The sequence below is a fragment of the Acanthopagrus latus genome, chromosome 6 (assembly GCF_904848185.1).
Source record: "Acanthopagrus latus isolate v.2019 chromosome 6, fAcaLat1.1, whole genome shotgun sequence".
In the NCBI taxonomy this organism is placed as follows: Eukaryota; Metazoa; Chordata; class Actinopteri; order Spariformes; family Sparidae; genus Acanthopagrus; species Acanthopagrus latus.
In genome coordinates, this window is record NC_051044.1 from 21,538,123 (window position 1) to 21,558,707 (window position 20,585).

The following is a 20,585-nucleotide window of genomic DNA, read 5'->3' on the forward strand; positions in this document are numbered from 1 at the left end:
CCCTCTTTAAAGTGACTGATTTAGGTTCAGGTACTAGTAGTTTCACAATTACTGCCTGGAAGGTCCAGTCACTGGTTAATCAGTATTCCTGGCTACAGTTATACCATAAAGACAACAGAACACTCCAAGCAACTCCCTGAAAAGGCTATTGGAAAGTATAAGTCAGGGGATGGATACAAAAACATTTCCAAGTCACTGAACATCCCCCAGAGTTCAATTAAATCCATCATTAAGAAATAGAAGGAATGTGGCACATGTGTAAATCTGCACAGAGCCGGCCATCCTCACAAACCGAGGGACCGTGCCAGAAGGAGACTGTAAATTATTGGACTGGAGGCTTGACACATTTAGCCAGAGCTATATTTGAATGAACACTCTGTAGCGTGGAAGCAGTCGCATATGCATACTTATGAGAACATCCACGCTCTCCCAGTCTCTTAGGTTTCACTGCTCGCTGTGTTACCGTAAAACAACTAGTAATGGGCAGGCACATTACACATCTTTATATGACAGAGACTAAGGATGGAGGTCACCAAGACGCATATGACTTCAGCAGCTGAGATGGGACAGACAGCAACCGTTGCCCAGGTTCTTCATCAGTCAAGGCTTTATGGGAGAGCAGCAAAGAAGAAGCCACTGTTAAAGAAAACTTGTTAAATTCACCCAAAGGCATGTGGGAGACTCCAAGGTCAAGTGGAAGAGGGTTTTTTGGTCTGATGAGACTGGGCGCTGTGTCTGGCAGACAGAAAACACTGCACATCACCACAACAAGCACACCATCTCCACCATGGTGGCAGAATCATGCCGTCAAGATGCTTCACAGCAGCAGGCCCTGGAAGGCTTGCAAAGGTAGAGATTAAAATGAGTGCAGAAAACCTCCTGGAGGACAACCAGATTCAGTCTGCAAGGCAACTACAACTTGAGAGAAGAGACAAAGCCCAGACCTCAATCCACTAGAAAATGAGTGCCTGGACTTGAAAAGAGCATGATTCCCTTGCACCCTGACAGAGCTTGAGCATGTTTGCAAGGAAGAATGGAGTAAAATTGCAGTGTTCAGATGTGTAAGCCTGACTGAGACCTATCCTACTAAATACTTGAGGGGAGTGAATACTTGCGCAATCACTTATTTATTAACATGATATATTTTTAATTAATTCACATTACTTTGTAGAACTTGATGTCACTTTAACATTACAGAGGTTTTTTTTTGCATATTGATCCATTTATAAAAGCAATAAAAGGGGCAAACATTTGAGGGGATGAATGGCTTTATAGGCACTGTACATGTTTACCTCAACATACCAGTTTTCTCAACATAACGTTGTTATGACATAATGAGTTTTGTTTGTAGTTAGCACCTACATTACGTCTGACAAATTGTTTCAGACCTGAGATTTGCATTTACGACAGTGTGTTGCTTATATGATCGTACGCTCTTTTTGGAGTAAATCTTAAATGTTTGAACAGCATTTTGGTGTTAGTTGTGAAAGTTAACTCAACTTTATATGCCGTTGCACAGTTAATAAAACATAAAGTTCATCGATCCTTACTTATGTAAACTCTTCATCTTCATTCTGTAAGTATTATTACATGGAAATGCTATCAGCAGCTAAAGCACAAATACCTGAAAGTATAGCCTTTGTTTGGGGTATAAACAAATTAAAGGGAATAGATTATTCAAATATTGAGTTATGGAGAGTATTTAAAAGGAACTGACGATGTGTATAAACAGACATTCTTCACATTATAACTTAGTCTAAAGCTGCAAACAAGAGGAGCTTGACTAACACCAACCCAGAGTTCAAGGGACAGAAAAATGATTCAGATGTATATTTAAAGACTGTGCTTCTCCTGGCCTGTTTAACAGTTCTTCTGCCCCCTAGTGGCCAAACATCAACTAACTCAACTTCAGACATCTTGTGAAATCCTAAAGTTTGTCAGCCATTCCCATGTTGGGGTGTGGCTTGTTTGTCAACAGAGCTAATAATCTCTCCATCAAAGTCTTGTGATTCCTTTAAACTTCATTTTTTAAGTGGCCAGGTCTATGATAGTGCAATTAACGTGACAAATTATGACAAAATATACCATGTTTCATTCTTCTTATGTAACAAAAACAACTGCAAAGGTGCCGCGAGTGGGGGTCATAAGTGGTTTTATTCATTTTTATTTTGCTGTCAGATCAGGCAGTGGTTGCTTATGAAACAGCCCTGTTGTTTCGAGTGCCTGTTTTCAGAACCGCTTCAATCATGTGGTCTACACCCTATGTGGTCTTGATTCAAAACTGGCTGTGGTTGATTGGACCAGCATGGATTTTTTTTTTTTTCTAGTTGTGGGTTGTTCTGCTTTCATTGTTGGGATGGTCCCGGGCTCTTTGTTCCAAATTAGATTGTGGCCGCCAGCTCATCCAGTGCGTCCTGGAGCCTGCACAAACACAAATCAAACACGGTGAAATTGAAAACATTCATCTGATCTGACTGGAAGTTCTGCTTCACTTCATACTGCTGTTATACTTGACCATGCAAACCATGATAACAATTGATTTTAGTATTCACCTCTACCACCATCATCACCATGCCCCGATCTGTTTTTCTCCTCCACCTCTTTATAACTCTTACTTGAAGTCTCCTCCATCCAGCAGACCCTTGTAAGTGGAAATCTCCGCCTCCAGTTTCATCTTCATGTTGAGCAACACCTCGTAGTCTTGCGTCTGCTGCTGGATGTTTGCGCGCAGTTTGGTCAGCTCTTCCTCCAGATGGATGATAATGCCGTTGTACTTTTCCATCTCCATGTTGTTCCGTAGCTCTGTGTTGCCTAATGTGTCCTCTAAGGAGGCTTTCTGATAAAGGATTGGAAAGGAGGAATCAGAAATATGCCAGAGAGCTTTTATAGGCAAGGTCTAATTTTGGAGCACATGGGAAAAATTTGAACCTTTCTGAAAAAGTTTATCAGGGGAATATTTGCTGTTTTACAAAAAGTTAATGACAAAAATGCTGTGTGGGTGTTATTCAATGGTCAAGGTACTGAAAGGATTTTATTCTATCTTGTTCTTGAGTAAAATGAAAATGAAGAAAGAAAAAAAAGAGCACATGTAAAATGCATGCTTACTAAGCTCTGTTGGGATGCGAGTTCAATTTCTAGGGTCTGTATCTGTCTGGATAAGTCGCTGATCTCCATCTGGGCTGCCTGGAGAGCTTCTGTGTTCTGTGAGACCTGCACCTGCACATCCGCAATCTGATGCCGGGACAGGGAAAAGGGTGTTAGCCAAGAAAAGATACTTCCTGTAAATGTATTTATAAACGAATTCCCCTTGTTAGGACTGAATTTACCTGATTTTCATGCCAACGTTTGAGGTCCTCTGCATTCTTCAAAGCCATCTTCTCATAGTTGGCCCTCACTTCCTCCATGATCTGGGACAGGTCCTGACCTTTGGGAGCGTCAACATCCACTTGCACGCCTGACTGGGAGATCTGATTCCTCAGCTCCATCACCTCCTATATGACAGAAAAAGAGCAAAAAAAAACCCCCAAAACATTCAGGATGTGTGACTTTTGACAGCTGCTGTAAGACGGTAACGTGTGATGATTGACTCAGAAACACTGTGAACTTACATTTTCGTGGTTCTTCTTCAGGAAGCTGAGCTCCTCCCTCACGGCTTCAATCTCACTCTCGATGTTCATCCTGGTCATGTTGGTGTCATCTATGACTTTCTTCAGCCCGCCGATGTCGGCCTCCACAGACTGGCGGATTGCCTGCTCATTGTCAAACCTGGAGGAATGCAAGGACACAGACAGATTGAGAGAAGTGTTACATATGCAAAATTGCTGTTGCTGACATCTTTTTCTATCAGATAATGTCAACCGCATGCACTGAAGAAACTGTGCATGGGCAAAGCTTAGAACTTTTGACTCAAAACAAGTCTGCCTTTGTACGGGATGTGGATGAGTTGCTTTGATGTGCCTCATTCATATTAGATCAATATATAAAACGACATAAATGAATCTGAAATTACACTTCAAACAACCTACTTTACTTTGAAGTCGTCAGCAGCAAGACGGGCGTTGTCGATCTGGAGGACGAAACGAGCGTTCTCTGCAATCTTGTCGTAGATCTGGGCAAAAAGAGGAAAAAGCGTGAAATTTTGTGACAAGTAGAAGAGTTAATAGATCGTTTCTTTTTTTCCTAATTTTCTCTGGTTTATAAGGAACATTTATTTTATTGCTTCACCAAAAGCCCCTTCCTTCGATTCCTAACTGGTCAGCTCCAATCATGAGGTGCTGTGAGATGGCAATGTGTCACGCAGACACAGAATGATTTGAATTACTGGTTCCCTTATGTAATAATAGAAACCACAGAGTTAGATTACACACCGTGGCCACAACACGGTTGAATCCATAGTAACATTCAGAGAAAAGAGGAACCACAGACTGACGAAGAGGAAGAAGGGATCTTCCCGTGCCAACACAGAATCTGGTTTGTTTTAGCATTGTTGGAAAAATGTGTTTCCTGTCTGAATAAGTCATACAGGGACGGTTTTCTTCTCTCCAGTTTTCCCCCAGCTGCACGATATCCGTCTGTCGTTTCTCTTTGAACGGTATACATGTGTTTATGTGTTCAGGGGTTGCAAAAATTCCTTGTGCGTGAGTGTGTTTGTGTGTTTACAGTGCACTACTTTCTAATGTATCTCTGATATCCTGTCTCGGGGGTGAAAGGGGGAATACTTGTTCCTTTATGTGTCGAGAAAATGACAGTGCCACCATCAATGTGTCATTATGTGACATTGAAGATCTGGGGTCTGCAGAAGAATGTGACATTTGACTCTACTGACTGGAGCTGATTGTTATACAAGCAGGGCGCTCACACGCAGCTATTTTGCGCACACATACACACACACACACACACACACACACTCACACTGGCAGTCCAAGACCCTTTGTGTGAGTGTGTGTGTCATTACCACACATCTGGTTCACATTGAGGCCCTCCTACACCAGAGAATGCTTGCAGAACCACAATTTACAGGCAGGACCACTTGGAAATGCCTTTTGTCCAGTGAAGGCGGTGTGAGAGCTGCTCAGTCCGTCTCTCATGATGCTACCCTCATGCTCGTGATTCATCGGAGGAAGTTCTGGCCACTTGGTGGCATGAACAACTTTTTATGGGGGAGGGTTAGAGTTCAGCAACCACACCCTTCATTCTGTAGCGAGAAATCTGATCATGCACAAAGGAAATTGTGCCTGTGTCAGCCCTCTCAGTCACTGAATGAATAACACGTACCCTGATGGATCTCACTGCCACGAGTAGATCTGAACTGAAATATTCTCTGTGATTGATGATGAGTGCCATCACAAGCACCCACTGATGCACTCTCACGTTAGAGTCAAGCATTTAAACACTCGTATCTCTCACATTTTTTCAAACTCAGCTTTCGCCTGTTTATTTCAGTGATCATTATCCAGTGTCTTGCTTACCTGTCTGCGCAGGTCGTCAATGATGGGCTCATACTTGCTGTAGTCTCTCATGTCAGGCCCCCCCTTCTCCAGAGCCTCTCTGATCTTCACCTCCAGGTCCTTGTTAGCCTGCTCCAGGTTCCTCACTGTCTCCAGGTAGTTGGCCAGGCGGTCGTTCAGGTTCTGCATGGCTCCCCTCTCGTTGCCCATGATCACACTACTACCAGCGGTCTTGGATGCACTACCAAAACCAGGTCCCATCCCGCTGCTCAGCTTGAAGGAGGACGAAGAGGTCATTGGGGCGCCGGATCGCAGAGACGAGACAGAGGCAGAGGAAATGCGGGCCCCATGTCCACCAGCACCACCAAAAACACTGGCAGCACGGTGCTGGGGTGTGGAGCGGGTGAAGGAGATGCGGTTGGATGGTATCTGCTGCATGCTGGATTTGCTGAAGTTCATTTTTAGGAGAAGTTCAGGCACGACAGAGAGTGAGTTGAAAGATGAGATGTGGAGGCTCACTGCTGGCCGGCTTAGAAAGTGACGCTGGCAGCGGGAAGTGGGGATTTTATACTCTCTCCCTCAATCACAGCTGGTCTCTCAGACCCTGCCCACTTCAGCATCGCCCAAATCCTCCTTTCCGGCTTCCCCCCCTCCCTGCTCTCTCTGCCTAAGGCTCTCATTCACTCTCATGTTCCCCTTTTTTTCATTGTCAGTGTATTTTCTGTCTCCAAGGAAATGTGGGAGGCATTGTTCTCCTGTGAAAAACATTCAGACTTGATTAACTTCAGCAAATAAGTTTGTTTTACTGCGATAGAGAGATCCCATAAAACACATTTCACGACAAAGAGAGCAGTAATAAACATGTTGCTCGGGTTTAAGTACATGCAGCAGAAATGGCTCGAGTACAATTGAAAAACAAGAGAAAAGTTGAAGGGCAAAATATTGTCTTCAAATTGAGGTTTACTTTGTAAGCATGCAACCGAATTCCTTTGGTTTGCCCATAAAAGGCATAATGTCTCCATTTGCAGCATAGTTTCTAAGTTTGTGGTCAGCCAGGCCCCAAAATAAACAGATTGTGCCAACCTTCGTATCTAGACCAAACTTTAGGAGAGATAGAGCAGCTGCAGCAGTACGGACTCTTTCAGCTAAAACAGAGAGGGCATGTTTTCTTAAAGGGTCTATATTCTTAAATAAGACTTTTTAAATAAGACTAGGGCAATATGCTAAACTCTCTCCTAGCATGTCCACTTACATCCTTCCACAAACAGAAATCCATTACAATTCACAGTGTTTAATAATTTAGTGATGAGCTATCTCGTACATATTTAAATTAACAGTTTAGCACTATCCAAGCTAGTCATTATCTGGCTGATACTAATGTGTTAACAACGCTCAAGATAACCATTAATGTAATTTTTGGCTAGCTGATGTTGTATTTCACTCTTTTCACTGATGTGAAGTGTAAATAAATGTGTGCACAGCAGAAATTATATCTGTCCCACGCTCAAGGTAGGAAGCTCAAACGTTGTAGGCTCCTTTCACCGCTTCCTGATCAATAAGCAGCTGAAAAAACAGTGGATTGCGAAGTCTGGAGTGACACTGGGCCATATTTCAAGGTGAAACAACATATTTGATAACCCATGAGCTAGCGTCTGACAACAGCCAACCCCTTCCGTAGCAAACATTTCCGTGTGATGGTGTTACAGGATATGATAGGAATGGCGTGAATTGATTCTAAAATATCAGCACTCATCTGAGACACGTCACCTGTAAGTGAAACTCACTGGATGTTATCAAACTGTGAAGTGTTAGCTTGGGTGCAGCTGAATGCTCATGTTAGCTAACGGTTAAGTGCAAAATTAATGAGAAGGAAATATCCCATTTATGATGTTGTACTGTTAATTATATTAGCTGCGTTCAGAGAGCTATTACTAGCTAAAACTGAACTTGTTTACTGTTGCAGTCACAGTATTAGACAAAAGGGTAACAGTAAAACCTGCCATACTGTAAAATGAAACCTATAAGGCCACCCAATATACCCAGAAGACCCTAAAAGAGATTGGATGCACGCTGGAAAGTAAGCCAATAGCACATTGTTCACAATACAATCAAAAGGAAAGAAAAGCCACCCTCATTCATCAATCACACTACAAGCTACAGGATACACATTATCTGACTTTAGTTTTGTTGAGGATTTTGAACAATCATCTTTGAAGCCTTATTAGGTGTCATACCTGTCATGAAAACTATCTGTTATTGCTCTTCGTGAATAACACACTGAACCACAAAAAAAGATCAACATACAGTAAGAATCAAAGGTGCAATATGTGAGAATTAGAGTTGAATTCAGAATTTAAAAACTACAATAATCAGCAGAATGTGACGGAATAACTTTTGATGTCATGATATCCATGAAGATATTTGTAGTGTATGTGATGTATAAATGATTGCAGAGATATGCTAAAGATAACATGCTAACTAGCTAGCCCCAGACTGTACCAGTCCAAAGCTCTTGTGGTAACATTCCAGTAGTGCTTTGAACTTGCAGTCTGGACTGCTAGCCGCATGGCTATCTGAGCTAACTAGCTAATAACATCCTCAGTTGACGGCAGTTAGCGGGTTCTCCAGCGATATGCCATTCCCTAATTGTTTGGAGTATGAACAGGTAGTTTACTGACCCTTTAATGTTTTTTCACTCATCTTTTTTTGTCTCAATCCAAGTGACAGCATAACACAGACGATCCTGTAGAAACTAGGATACAACTTCAGTAGACTGAAAAACACTGCATAAAAAACATGAAAAGAAAGGAATGGAACAAAGTTAATTATTTGTCTAAAGACCTGAGCTACAAGAATGTTCTGACTTGACTTCGGAAGGGTTCTTGTAGGTTTAACTGGGGCTCAAGTTGTGGTCAAAGAGGATTTTCCCACCGGGCCCCAGAGAACTGGATAACAAAACTAAATGAACCACTCCCAGGAGAAACTGGCAAGGGCTCTAACACCCTCCTGAGCTTCATACAACCTAGTTCTTTTCTTTCCCATCCTTACTTCACCTTCATGCTTGATCAAGTTTCAGTGCTTTTTTTCACACATCGTGAGAGCCCCTCACTGTGCATTTATTTAGTAATCTCTTTTAATTATACTTGATAAGATGAAGGAAAAAAAGACACGCAAAGAGTAGCAAAAAGAGAAGTGAAGCAAAGGAATCAATGAGTCCAACCTGTGACGAAGTCAGGCACATATAAAGAGGAACAACAAATTTAATCAGCATGACTCAGACCTCATGACAGCGTTTTCTCTGTCGTGTTTCTTTGAGTGTGTGTTGGCAACGTCAACAAACAGAAATGTGGAAATGCATTTTGTATTTTGCATAATATTCAAAGTGCATACCCTGTCTTTGAACTGGAGAGTTTTTTTTTTTAATTTCCCCACACGCAACAGTCTTGATCTGAATTGCACACCTTTTCCCAAGATAAGACGGGAAATTAAGAGAAAAAGAGGAGAAAGCTGGAGTCTGTGAGTCATAGTAACACACAGCAGGAATCTGGAAACTGCTGAGGGAGTTTATGTGCTCCACAAATCTTGGACAACTGTCAGATTATTACCGCTCTCAGCCTAGCGTGGCCTTGAATGAACTATATTTCCCTCTCTCTCTCTCTCCCTCTGGCTCCCTATCGCCCAGCTTCATTGCAGAATAATTGCTCTCACATGCTTATATGCTTAAAGTCCAACATATGTATTGGATTGTATATGAATGCATATGCATAACCCTAAAAGATGCAGGAATGTGGACGTGTGTGTGAGCGTGATACACTCTTAGGCGCTTGCTTCCTCACATTTTCCCTTACCCCTCTTGATCACTCCCTCAGTGACTCATGCTAAAGATGCTCGCAAGCCAACAAAAGAGGCAGTTTGTTTATGTCATTAACGTATATCCACGGTAGATGGCAGTTTTAGGGCGCGAACCTTCAGCAAAGGAATAGGGGTCACAAATCAGAGGGCGGCGAAATGTGTCAACTGACAGACATTTTCTCTGTGGGATGTCAGGTCCATTCCTGGTGCAAAGACATTTCACAGGGAGACTTAAAAGGAGCAGTGAGTCAGACGTGTTAGCACGGAGACACCTTCAAAGAGTCATTGCCACGCATTTTTACAGATTACACCAAAGTTATACTTGAGTACAGTACTTAGGTAAAGGTGCTTAGTTACATTCCCGCGCCGGACATTTCCCTCAGGACCTGAAGTGATGCACAGACAGACTCTCTTGTGCGATGCTGCCGGCGTCACAAGCAACATCTCCTGGTGTGGATCAAGTTTCACGGAGTCGACGACCTTCGCCGTCAGTGAGGAACAGCACAGTGCCACATGACCACATCCTGCAGCCACTCCTCCTCGCCCACACTTCCACCCTTCAGTCACCAGGGGGCGTGAGTCTCAAAGCAAACAAACCTGCTGCAGTAGGAGAAGACACAGAGAGTAGCGGAGGTGGTACAACTCCATGTTGGACCACGTCTCCCTGACTTGCAACAATGAGCTCTCATATACTCCCCACTGTTGAACACTTTAACATGGCCCCCTGCTGTTTATCGTGTCTGTGTCCGCTGGAGGCTGTTTGCTCAGGCATCGCAGGGCGCAGCAGGATATGAGTTTTATAACTGATTTTACTGATAGTTTTGAGGGCTTGGCAGGGTCCTCCCGAACACAAAGTCCAACTTTAAGACGACAGATGAAACAAACACCATCGCTTCTTTAAATACATTCTTACAGGCAAGGTTTTATGGCATCTGTCTTCCTTTTTTTTTCACGGCAGTTCCTTCTTCCATCTTTTCCATAACTTTTCCCATAAGTTTGCATTATTTATATTGTTCAGAAGCACCGCGTAAATCAAAGTCATTACGACCACATGTTGACATGGACGCAGGACCGATGTCACATTTTCTGTAGTCTCATTTTCTGTTTAAAGATCACCGTACACCATTGTAGACGGCATCCCATTCATACTAAGAATCTCAATCAATCTGTCAGTGGTTGTAAAATAGGTTTGCCTCTTGCCTCTTATCTTTGCTAATTGTGTCCTAATCCCCCCCCCCACTTGCCCATCCTCTCTCCGCCCCTCCTCGCTTATAGCATGTGTGTGTCTCTCTCAGCACATTCCTGGCCCGATGTGTCATGTAGCAGCTTCATACAAACCAAAACATCACCGTCCTCTCAAGAGACCTGGGGTCGGAGGGTTAGCTTCTTAAATTACCATAACTTTTCTCATGCAGGAAGAATGAGGAATTATCTCTTATCTGGTGGAAGAAGAAAAGTCACTGTGCAATAAACACAGCTTGTCGGAGAGGCTGAGTTGATGAAACATCAAATACTGGTTGAATTGTACATATAAGGTGGCCTCCAAGTTTAGCACAGCAGCTCCATTGTGAGGAGTCACGTCACCGTTTGAGACAAGCCAAGCAAAGCAAGCATTTTTTGATTGGTGCAAAGCCTGAGAGTCTCTTTCAGGTTGTTAACATGTACTTTCCACAACTTGTGCCCCCTTTTGCCTCCGCATTTCAATTCCACTAAGCACAGTGTCTTGGGATTTGGCTCTTTTATAGCTGGTAAATAGTCGTTTTTTTAGCAACCATATTAAACCTAGAAAACAAAGGAAAAGAAAATGGGTGTGGTGAAAACCTTGGGGCAGGCAGGGGGGTTCATTCTGGTACGAGTTAGGCAACAGTTACCGAACAGCTCAGAAAAGATCATGAGTCATAAATCTGCAGAGTGACATATGAATCACGAATTCCACAGTTTGAGCCGATGGTCGAGGTTCATGTTTTAAACAAAACCGTGAGGAAATGATAAAGCCTCACCAAAAATGTGTAATCATGTCTAACCATGGAAACAGAGATCTATCTATCTATCTATCTATCTATCTATCTATCTATCTATCTATCTATCTATCTATCTATCTATCTATCTATCTATCTATCTATCTATCTATCTATCTATCTACCTACCTATCTATCTATCTATCTATCTATCTATCTATCTATCTATCTATCTATCTATCTATCTATCAAAGATCTATGATATGCAGTCTCAGTGTGTTTATGAGTGTTTATCAGTGTTTGTATGGGTTGGGAGAGCTGTTTAAGACTTAGGCGTGGTTGGGAGTAAAATAAAAAGACAAACTCTGTTTGCTTCTCACCTGGCTGATATGAGAGGAATGTTCATCAATAGCCGCTGTGTGTGTGTGTCTGCGCATGTGTGCGTGTGTGTGCATTGCTTTGTTTGGTCCATTGATCACAGCTGAGACTGGAGACATCCATCTCACTGCACGTTTCAATTGTGCAATATGCACGCTTTAAATACAGGCTTTTACTTTGAAGTTTCAGACTAATTTTTTTGCACATTTTGCTCAAGCATGGTGCAACGTACCTGCTCAGACACATTTCCACTCTCTGCGAGAACTCACCTCTTCTGTGGATAAATCTGGTTCTCCCACAATTATGGGGCGTACACTTTGTGCCAACAGACACGTGAAGCACATCACACTGGGCAAACACAATTCACTTTGCAATATGTCACGTCTATGAGAAGAGTTGTAAAGTAGCAAAGGAGGTGATAAAATTACGTGCCAGTTCATTATACCCAAGGTTTGACTTCATATTCTGGTGTTGCGTGTGTTCGTGTATCGAAGATACAACAATGATTTCCACTCCAGTTTGATGTACAGTATAATTGCGCAAAAACCAGGCTGTGAGTGTTGTCAGTGTAGTTTAAAGCAGTGCAATGTTTCAAGTATGGAAAATGCCATTTCATAAATGTCGCCCAGTTTTTCTGCACTAGTTTTATAGAAACTGGCACACTGACTATTATGTAATTCATGTGTTTCCTTCAGCACACTTTGTGCACTTTAAATGTGTAACACAATGTGATTTTCTTCTCTGACGTCCCCCCCCCCCATCCCTCACTCTCCTGCTGAGGACTGCAGCCAATCACACCTCAGCAGGGTACCACCCCTGCTCAGATAAATAGCACCATGCGCCAGGGAGGGTCCTGTCTGCCTGACTCTCCTTCCCTCTGCAGAGTCTCTCCTCTCACAACACCCTCTGTGACCATGTCTGTCAGAGCCTTGAAGACCACCACCTACTCCACTACGTCCTCCAGGGGTCCATCCCAGGGCTTCAGCAGCCGCTCCTTCTCTGGCTACGGTGGACATGGTGTGAGCAGTGGCAAGCAGAGCTACGCTGTCCGCAGCTCCTATGGAGGAGTGGGCAGCAGTGGTGCTGCTGTGGGCGGTGGGGGGTTCAAAGTGGTCGGTGGGTATGCTGCTGGGGTGTCTGGACAAAGAGGAGGGGGAGTAGAGTTTGGGTATGTGGGCTTCGGTGGAGGTATGGGAGGTGGCATGGCCAACGAGGTGATGGCCCCCATCACCGCTGTGACCGTGAACAAGAGCCTGCTGGCCCCCGTGAACGTGGAGATCGACCCCACCATCCATGGGATCCGGACCCAGGAGAAGGAGCAGATCAAGACCCTCAACAATCGCTTTGCTACATTCATTGACAAGGTCAGTCGAATACAGACATTTATTCTCTTGTGACATAAAAGCTGCACGTGGAAAAATGCAGGAGTAACAACAGACAGCAGATGAGGCATGATGCTTTCCAGCTTTTTGTCTGTGATGTTCTGTCAGGACAAAACCATTAAATTCCACTCAGAGTAGAAAAAAAATGCTTCAGCGGAAATTAGTGCACTGCGAGCCAAGATAGCTCAAGGTAAAATAAAAAAGTCTGACTCACAATGGGGATTGTCCTGTGAAAACTGAACACATAACAATATATGCATTCTGCTAAAAGCTTTGCATTGTGTTTCTGTGGAGGGGGTACGCTGCCCTTCACATGTTCACCCTCAGGCGAGATCACCGAGTTGATCAAGCTGGATAAAGAGTACAAACTGTACAGGGCTGGGATGAAGAGCAGAGCAGCAGCTGTGCTCCAAGCGATGCACCCCAGCGTGAGCAATATCCTGCGACATGAGATTTAACGGTTATGAAGGTAGACAGACTGACAGGTTTCTTCTTGTGCTTTTGTTCTGCAAAATGTGTTCTTCTGTTTTCAGATTAACTCGCCTGAACGCTCACAGCCTGCACAACCACTCTCAGGAGGAAAAGAGTGGTGGGCGTGGCTGGGGAAAGGTTTGCATTAGACAGGCTTGTGTAATGCAGAGTGGAGAGTAGATCACTCTAGTAGAGATTGTCTCCCTCGAGCTATCAGTGGACGGAGCAAATCCAGTTTACGAGACAATCGAGTAAAGCCATTTTCCAGACATAAATCACTGCAGCGCACCCGCTATCAAACAGGTCACTGAAATGACTCGCACAACAATCTTTTCAGACAGAAGCGTGCCCTCCTCTCCACCTCATATTGATCCGATTCTTCAGTCCATCGTAACTGTACAAGGAGGCGCCCAGCAGAAATGTAAATCAATCACACTCGCTGCTACCAAAACGTTGCAAAACAAAGCTCTCGCCTCCTCCTCTGCATACCATCTTGATACGGCACACACACGCAGAGCTGTGTGTCTCTCCTCATGTTTGCAGAGTGGTAGTGGGACCCCACCCAGGGTCAGCGAGCTGAATAGAAAAGTTTTAAAGGGGGCACATGTGTCACGGTCGGGAAAACAGTGCCTCTTTGTGTCCAAACGCGCCACTATGGGTCAGAATGGAATGAGGAGTAATTAATGTGACATTTAGGGTGAGTTGGAGGTGGAAGAAGTTCAATTAGTCATTTTTTTTTTTCAAGTCGATCTTCACACTTCTCTTTGTCCAACAGCAAACAAAGTGAAGCTGTTCAAGTTTTTTGAGTCACCCTCACGTTCTGTTGACATTCTGAGGCATTCTTTCTCTCGTCTCATTGAACACCATTTTTTTCCCCATCCATATTTGTTCTTACCCGAAGTCTCAAGCTCAACGATCAGTATCAGTCCACTCAGCTCATTCTGTCTGATCAACAGGTATAAAACATACAAACACCTTTTTCTTAACGACCCATGATTCTTTTTTTCCGTCTGCAGGTACGCTTCTTGGAACAGCAGAACAAAATGCTCGAGACCAAGTGGAAACTCCTCCAGGAGCAGACCACGACCCGCTCCAACATCGATGTCATGTTCGAAGCTTACATTGCCAACTTACGCAGGCAGCTGGACAACTTGGGTCACGAAAAACTCAAACTTGAGTCCGACCTGCAGCAGATGACGGGCATGGTCGAGGACTTCAAGAACAAGTAAGTGGAGTGGCAGATTTCAACCTCGACCATAAATCTGTTTTATTAACAACTGATCGAAGAGGTTCGTTCCCAGACTCTGCGGTGCTCCTCGGTTCTATGGACCACTTTGTAGTCTTTCAGCTCAGCTGTACAGTTTTGGTTCTCTCCTGCAGCTCTCAGTATGGTTTTCAGTCGCAGAAAAAAGACATTTTCAGCAATCAGCTAATACGCTTTCAAAGTTTACAAGTTTTCTTTAAAAAGCTGCACTTATCAAATCTTTATATTAACAACGGAAACATAAATACATTGACATGAAAAGTGTCCCTCATGGTCACAGACCTAGAGACTCCGAGCGCTACAGAGAAGTTTAGCATATTTCAGTTCTTTGAAGAAGTTACTAAAACTCACTGCATGCACCTAAAGGTGCTCTACAACAAACATAGACACATTAAGCCACGGCAAAAGTATGAAATCGTGTGCACCTCCTGTCCCCTGAGTGGGTGTGGTTACCTCTCTTCTATGCCCTCTGGGCATTTTTCACATCAAGGCAAAGCTGTAGACAATTGCTTGCACATGTCAAATCAATACAAGAGCTAGATGACATTAAAAACGTTATGTTTGTGTTTTTTTATGCCTTGACCAGCAAAAGAACGTGTAGTGGTTGTAACTGTCCCCACTTTCACTTCTCCCATTGAGTGGACGGCATCAAGACCTGTCTCCTACAGGGGCGTGGCAGCGGCAAAACCATGTGGCACAGATACAGGAAGTCACTCTTAAACCTGCCATCTTGTTTCAAGACTGTCTTTAATTCAGCAAAAAAAAAAAAAAGAAAAATCGTTAAAAGTTAACTGGTGAACAAGGCGGAGCGTTTATCAGCTAAAGAGGCCGGTCTTTTCTTAATGTAGTAACAGAGCAGAGGGAAGAGGAGCTGGACTTGCTACATAGCTAGAGACATGACTCACAATGAATGCTAATGTTGCTCCGTTATCTGCTGGATGTGTTCAAAGGCAACTAACATGCTCATCATATTACAGTCATCAAATACTGTATACCTGTGTTGGTTTTACCATTTGCTTCTGCTGCCCCCAGGTGACAAAAACATATTATTGCAGGGTTTTATAGTCGCAAACTTGAATTAAGCATTTTTGAATATATACCTCCTACATATTCATCATATTTAAAAAAAAATATATGTATAACTCATCTTGACTTTGCGGGCGTGTGTACATCTTCAAATTCTTTTGTTTTTTCCAGGTATGAGGATGAGATCAACAAGCGCAACGACTTTGAGAACAACTTTGTCCTCATGAAGAAGGTCTGTTCAGGTTTTCTAAAATATTCTTGATCTTGAAACTATAAAAAGCCCTCGAGCAAACTGAACCCACACAATGGCCCCTTGTACCTCAAGGTCGAGGCCACATGCAACAATGAATAATCTCAGTTTGTCTTTTCCTGTGCAGGACACTGATGCAGCCTACATGATCAAAGTTGAGCTGGAGGCCAAACTGGATGCGCTCTCTGATGAGATTGACTTCATGAGGCAGATCTATGACGCGGTAGTAACCTTTTTTTTTTTTTTTTTTTTAAACTTTTATACTTGTGGTACAGAAATGATCCATTTCTTTAGCCACATGTCATATTAAAACAGCTTTTTTATGTCTTCCTTGCTTGTGTTTATGTATTGTAGGAAATCCAAGAGTTGCAGAGCCAGATCAAGGACACATGTGTCGTGGTGGAGATGGACAACAGCCGTAACCTTGACATGGATGCCATTGTCGCTGAAGTACGCGCCCAGTATGAAGACATCGCCAACCGTAGCAGAGCTGAGGCCGAGACATGGTACCAGACAAAGGTGAGACCACTCTATATCGTGTTATTTGAGATTAAAACCTGGTTTGACAGCAGACAGTTAAAACACACCTGGATTATCACACTGCATTTCGATGTGTCAGCTTGACCTTTTCCCTGTCTATAACAGTATGCAGAGATGCAGCAGTCAGCAGGCAAATACGGTGACGACCTGAAGTCATCCAAGGCTGAGACTGCTGAAATGACCCGCTTGATAAACAGGTTGCAGTCTGAAATTGACATGGTTAAAGCACAGGTGAGATTTACAGATTATAGTTTTGTATGATTAAACACATTTTACGGGATTAGATTTTTTTCTTTCATTCCTCCGTTATTTGTCTGGCGTGATCACGTCTTCCTGCCCGGCCTTCCTGGCTCTCCACAAAACCATTTTTGTGCTTCCCGTCACGCAGCTTTTCTCCTCCCCTTCTTTTCCTCCCCTCAGCGAAACAGTTTGGAAGCTCAAATCGCCGAGGCCGAGGAGCGCGGTGAGATAGCGGTGAAGGACGCCAAGCTCCGCATCAGAGACCTGGAGGCGGCCCTCCAGAGAGCCAAGCAGGACATGGCCCTGCAGGTCCGCCAGTACCAGGAGCTGATGAATGTGAAGCTGGCTCTGGACATTGAGATCGCCACATACAGGAAACTGCTGGAGGGAGAGGAGGACAGGTAAGATGTGACTGTGAGAGCGAGCTTGTGGAAGGGACGACAGACGGAGTGTTTTTCATTGTAATCTCATGCTTGCTTCTGTCTTTTCCTGTTTTCCCCCACAGGCTCGCGACTGGAATCAAGACCACCATATCCAAGCAGACTTGTGAGTTCATGTTCGACCTCAGTGCAAACAGAGTGTTTCACTTATATACAGTATAAACCCATGAAAATTTCTGGGCAACATGAACATCGGTAAATTGAAGAGATCAATTCCCACTCAGGTTCTCAGGGCAACTAAATAGTAAATGTCAGAAGACGTCATGAACACACAACGTTCTCACAACTCTTCACACAATCACCAAAAAGTGCACACTGCTGTCTAAAAGGAACTGCCGGCCAATTCCACCAGCTCACCCACAGCACACCTACTGTAGCTCATATTCTCTCTCGTCACACAGCTTTGTTAAGATCTGTCTCTGTGGCTTCCCATTGTTACACCGATAAAATAAAATCTGTCCTCCATTGAGGAAGAGGTCTGATTAAACATCACACATCGCAGGTCCCTTTAAAGATTTCCCTTCCAATCACTCCAGGATTCCTGATCTCTCATCTCAACCAGTCTGGTGCGTTCCTTCACACGTGACTTCTTACTGATTAAAGAGTCATGTATATTGCTAACCCAGCAGGACCTGTGTGATCTTCACTGGGGACAAGGTTGAAGCAGAAGATTGTCAGGTTAAATCACTGTTACATCATCTGCAGAACGTACTTTCTATGTGTCAGGAGGGTGAAAGGCAGAGGGAACTGTGTCACAGTTTCTTTTACAGTCGCTGCGCCACATTTCTCTGCAGGGGTTTTGTGTCCTCACAGCTCTCTATAGAAACATTCAGCTCGGCAATCTCCTGCACGAAAGCAACCGAAACATTCCGTCGACTCTCGTACCCAAATGCTATCACGACACTTGTCCGCCAGCAGCAACACTTTGTCAATCAATATATCACACACATAAAAAAAAACACTTTGGTCTTTGTAAGAGTATCTTCTATTTATTATTTCATTTATTTGTCACGAAGTTCCCTGTTGCTCCCTTACAGTATACGTCTGAAAAGATTTATCTGAAATGCTTTGATAGGCTTCTCCAAGTAAACACAGTGAGATATAAGTAATTCTAGTGATGCAAAACCAAACTACACATTTGTATCAGTATATGTTCACGACATGTATTCACCAGACACACTTGAATAGGAGACTGACGGATTTAGAAACACAACAGTTCTGTCACTTTCATGTCCAAAATGTATGTCTTTCGTCTGATTTATTCTTGGACCCCCCCAGCAGATATGTCGAAAGATGGGTCCAAATGGGTCATGTGATCACGTGGCTGGGGGTCGCAAACCTTCCACGTCCGTGAGGATAAGAATTTCTGCTGTAGGGCTGAGGAATGGGGAGTAAGGTGGAAGGAAAAGTGACACCGTCCTGAGATGTGCTGTGTACATGTGACAAAACGCTTTTGGATTCTGCCTCACCATCCTCACCTGGCACTCTCCTCTTTCACTGAGGTCATAACAGTGTGCTTGTAGCAGCTTGGTAGTGGTGGAAAACTAGCTCATGAGAAGCGATAAATGTGGTTGTTTTTCTGTAAAAGCAGTGAAAGTAGGCCACAGTTTTGTCCATATTGACGGCAGCTGAGCTTTTCCGGCCCGCATCAGCATCTTTTTCCAGCATGGTCTGACATCTCACACAGGACAAAAGTCCTCCAAAGTTTTTCCATATCTAATGTGTCCAAAAATCCACTACTTTTCGAGCTGTGTTAATGAATGCTTTTTACTTCTGCATATGCAGCCATGAACTACAACGCCTACGGCCTGGAGAGCTCCCGCACCCCTTCCTACGTCAGCTGCTCCTTCGGTGGGGTCAAGGCCAGCAGCAGCAGCAGTGGCGGCGGCGTCAGCTTCAGCTCTGTCGCTGCTCCCGAGGCAGCAACAGTCAAGAGCGCCACAGTCACCAAGACGGAAACTGTGGTGATCAAGACCGAGGAGAGGGAGGTGGAGAAGATAGAGGAGAAGGTAGAGGAGAAGGTGGAGGAGAAGGTAGAGGAGAAGCAGGAGGAAGTGAAGGAGGAGGAGCAGGCAGCCGTGGAGGAGCCGGCCGCTGTGGAGGAGAAGGAGCAGGAGCAAGTGGAGGCCGCAGCCGTGGCTGAGGCTCAGGAGTGATGCTCTCTCCCCAACTCTTTATTTTCCAGTTCTTTCCTGATTCATTCACCGAGGTGCCTTCACCTGTTAAAAGGTGTATTTCTACTGTCAGAGCCTTAATTCATTAAGACACAAGTAATGAAGAGATGCTTATAGATGAGTCTTTGTTCACCTTTCTGAAACTACCTTCACTGTTCTTTGCTGTCAACTGTAGTCTAAGTCACTGCATGTGGGTCTGTGATCACTGGTGCACCACACTTGTTTGGCCAGCAGGTGGCACTGTTGTATCAGTTTCCCTCTGCCGCTCCATCTCGTAGCACGACCACCTCAAAGCACTGCTGTCTCACCAGCCTCAAATTCTCAATTGGAAGATCTTACTGCTGACTGGAGCAGTCTGAAAACAAGCAGCCGTCATCATGATGAACTCCTGCTGTACCTTAACGGTTAAATAAGAAAACCAGTTACAAAATGTCTTCACGACTTCTACTTAGTACAGCCTTTTCTTGGTTTGCTACTGTTGGTGACGCCTGAAGTCTTGTTTGCTCAACAATAAATCTTTAAAATGTGTTCCTCTGTGATGTTCTGTTGTGTTTTACTGGATTACAATCTCCCACATGAGAGTGTCTTTGCACACTCAATTATTTACATGTTTCATTTCACATAGAATGCTTACGCAACGCTTCAAGCAAAGAAACATTTAAAGGTCTTATTTCTAAGAATAGTTTTTGAGTCTCATTCCCAAGTACACCCCCCCCCCCCCAGCCCCCACCACCAAAGTGTCAGTTTTTGTCAAGTTGGGAATGGGACTCAAAAACCAACTTTTCTCACAGGTAAGACCTTTAAAGACGGTGTGTTGGGAAGATAAAATCAGCCTGAAGGAGCAACACACACAGGCACACCAACAAGATTGGACAGAGTTCAACATGAAAACAAAAATGACAGATATGATGACATTTCATTGTAACAGGCGACATGTCTCATCCTGCTGCGCTCCGGACATGTTCAACAAAATTAATCTAAGGTCATGCATTCCTAAAAAATGTCACCAAATGTCATGTTGCCCACACCCACAATCACTAATTGTCAGACAGGTATTAATTTAAAGTTCACACCACACACATACAAAACAAACTAATCCGACACACTGCCAGCCACAGACAGCAGCAACACAGCAACTCACGCAAAAAGCTAGTGAGCATGAG

The 20,585-nt window shown here is 43.8% G+C and overlaps 2 protein-coding genes across 3 annotated transcripts; one reads left to right on the top strand and one right to left on the bottom strand.

Moving 5' to 3' along the window:
- Positions 1 to 2,135: 2,135 nt before the first annotated feature.
- On the bottom strand, positions 2,136 to 5,998 carry LOC119021731 (keratin, type I cytoskeletal 18-like). 2 transcript variants are annotated; one of them, XR_005075728.1, is made up of 7 exons: positions 5,469 to 5,998; positions 4,026 to 4,108; positions 3,609 to 3,765; positions 3,327 to 3,491; positions 3,106 to 3,231; positions 2,553 to 2,836; positions 2,136 to 2,421 (listed from the first exon to the last, which is right to left on the bottom strand). XR_005075728.1 is itself a non-coding variant. In XM_037102198.1 (7 exons), exons 1-7 carry the CDS (start codon positions 5,904 to 5,906, stop codon positions 2,382 to 2,384), a joined length of 1,230 nt encoding a protein of 409 aa, XP_036958093.1. In that variant the 5' UTR covers positions 5,907 to 5,997; the 3' UTR covers positions 2,136 to 2,381. The 2 variants fall into 2 exon arrangements, 1 of the variants encoding a protein (XP_036958093.1); XM_037102198.1 differs by having other exon boundaries at positions 2,616 to 2,836; positions 5,469 to 5,997.
- A 6,503-nt stretch (positions 5,999 to 12,501) lies between these two features.
- Positions 12,502 to 19,950, top strand: LOC119021824 (keratin, type II cytoskeletal 8-like). Its single transcript, XM_037102341.1, has 9 exons — positions 12,502 to 12,999; positions 14,505 to 14,713; positions 15,950 to 16,010; positions 16,156 to 16,251; positions 16,383 to 16,547; positions 16,674 to 16,799; positions 16,989 to 17,209; positions 17,314 to 17,354; positions 19,034 to 19,950. The coding sequence occupies exons 1-9, from the start codon at positions 12,550 to 12,552 to the stop codon at positions 19,402 to 19,404; spliced, it is 1,740 nt and encodes a 579-aa protein (XP_036958236.1). The 5' UTR covers positions 12,502 to 12,549; the 3' UTR covers positions 19,405 to 19,950.
- Positions 19,951 to 20,585: the final 635 nt, after the last annotated feature.

Excerpts from the sequence above, each read along its gene's own strand:
- LOC119021731 (XM_037102198.1), bottom strand. The coding sequence starts at position 5,906 with ATGAACTTCAGCAAATCCAGCATGCAGCAGATACCATCCAACCGCATC. Across the intron at positions 4,109-5,468 it reads TTGACGACCTGCGCAGACAG|ATCTACGACAAGATTGCAGA; the intron begins GTAAGCAAGACA and ends CTTTTTGCCCAG. Across the intron at positions 3,766-4,025 it reads GCTGACGACTTCAAAGTAAA|GTTTGACAATGAGCAGGCAA; the intron begins GTAGGTTGTTTG and ends GCATTCCTCCAG.
- LOC119021824 (XM_037102341.1), top strand. The coding sequence starts at position 12,550 with ATGTCTGTCAGAGCCTTGAAGACCACCACCTACTCCACTACGTCCTCC. Across the intron at positions 16,800-16,988 it reads TTGACATGGTTAAAGCACAG|CGAAACAGTTTGGAAGCTCA; the intron begins GTGAGATTTACA and ends TCCTCCCCTCAG. Across the intron at positions 17,210-17,313 it reads CTGGAGGGAGAGGAGGACAG|GCTCGCGACTGGAATCAAGA; the intron begins GTAAGATGTGAC and ends TTTCCCCCACAG.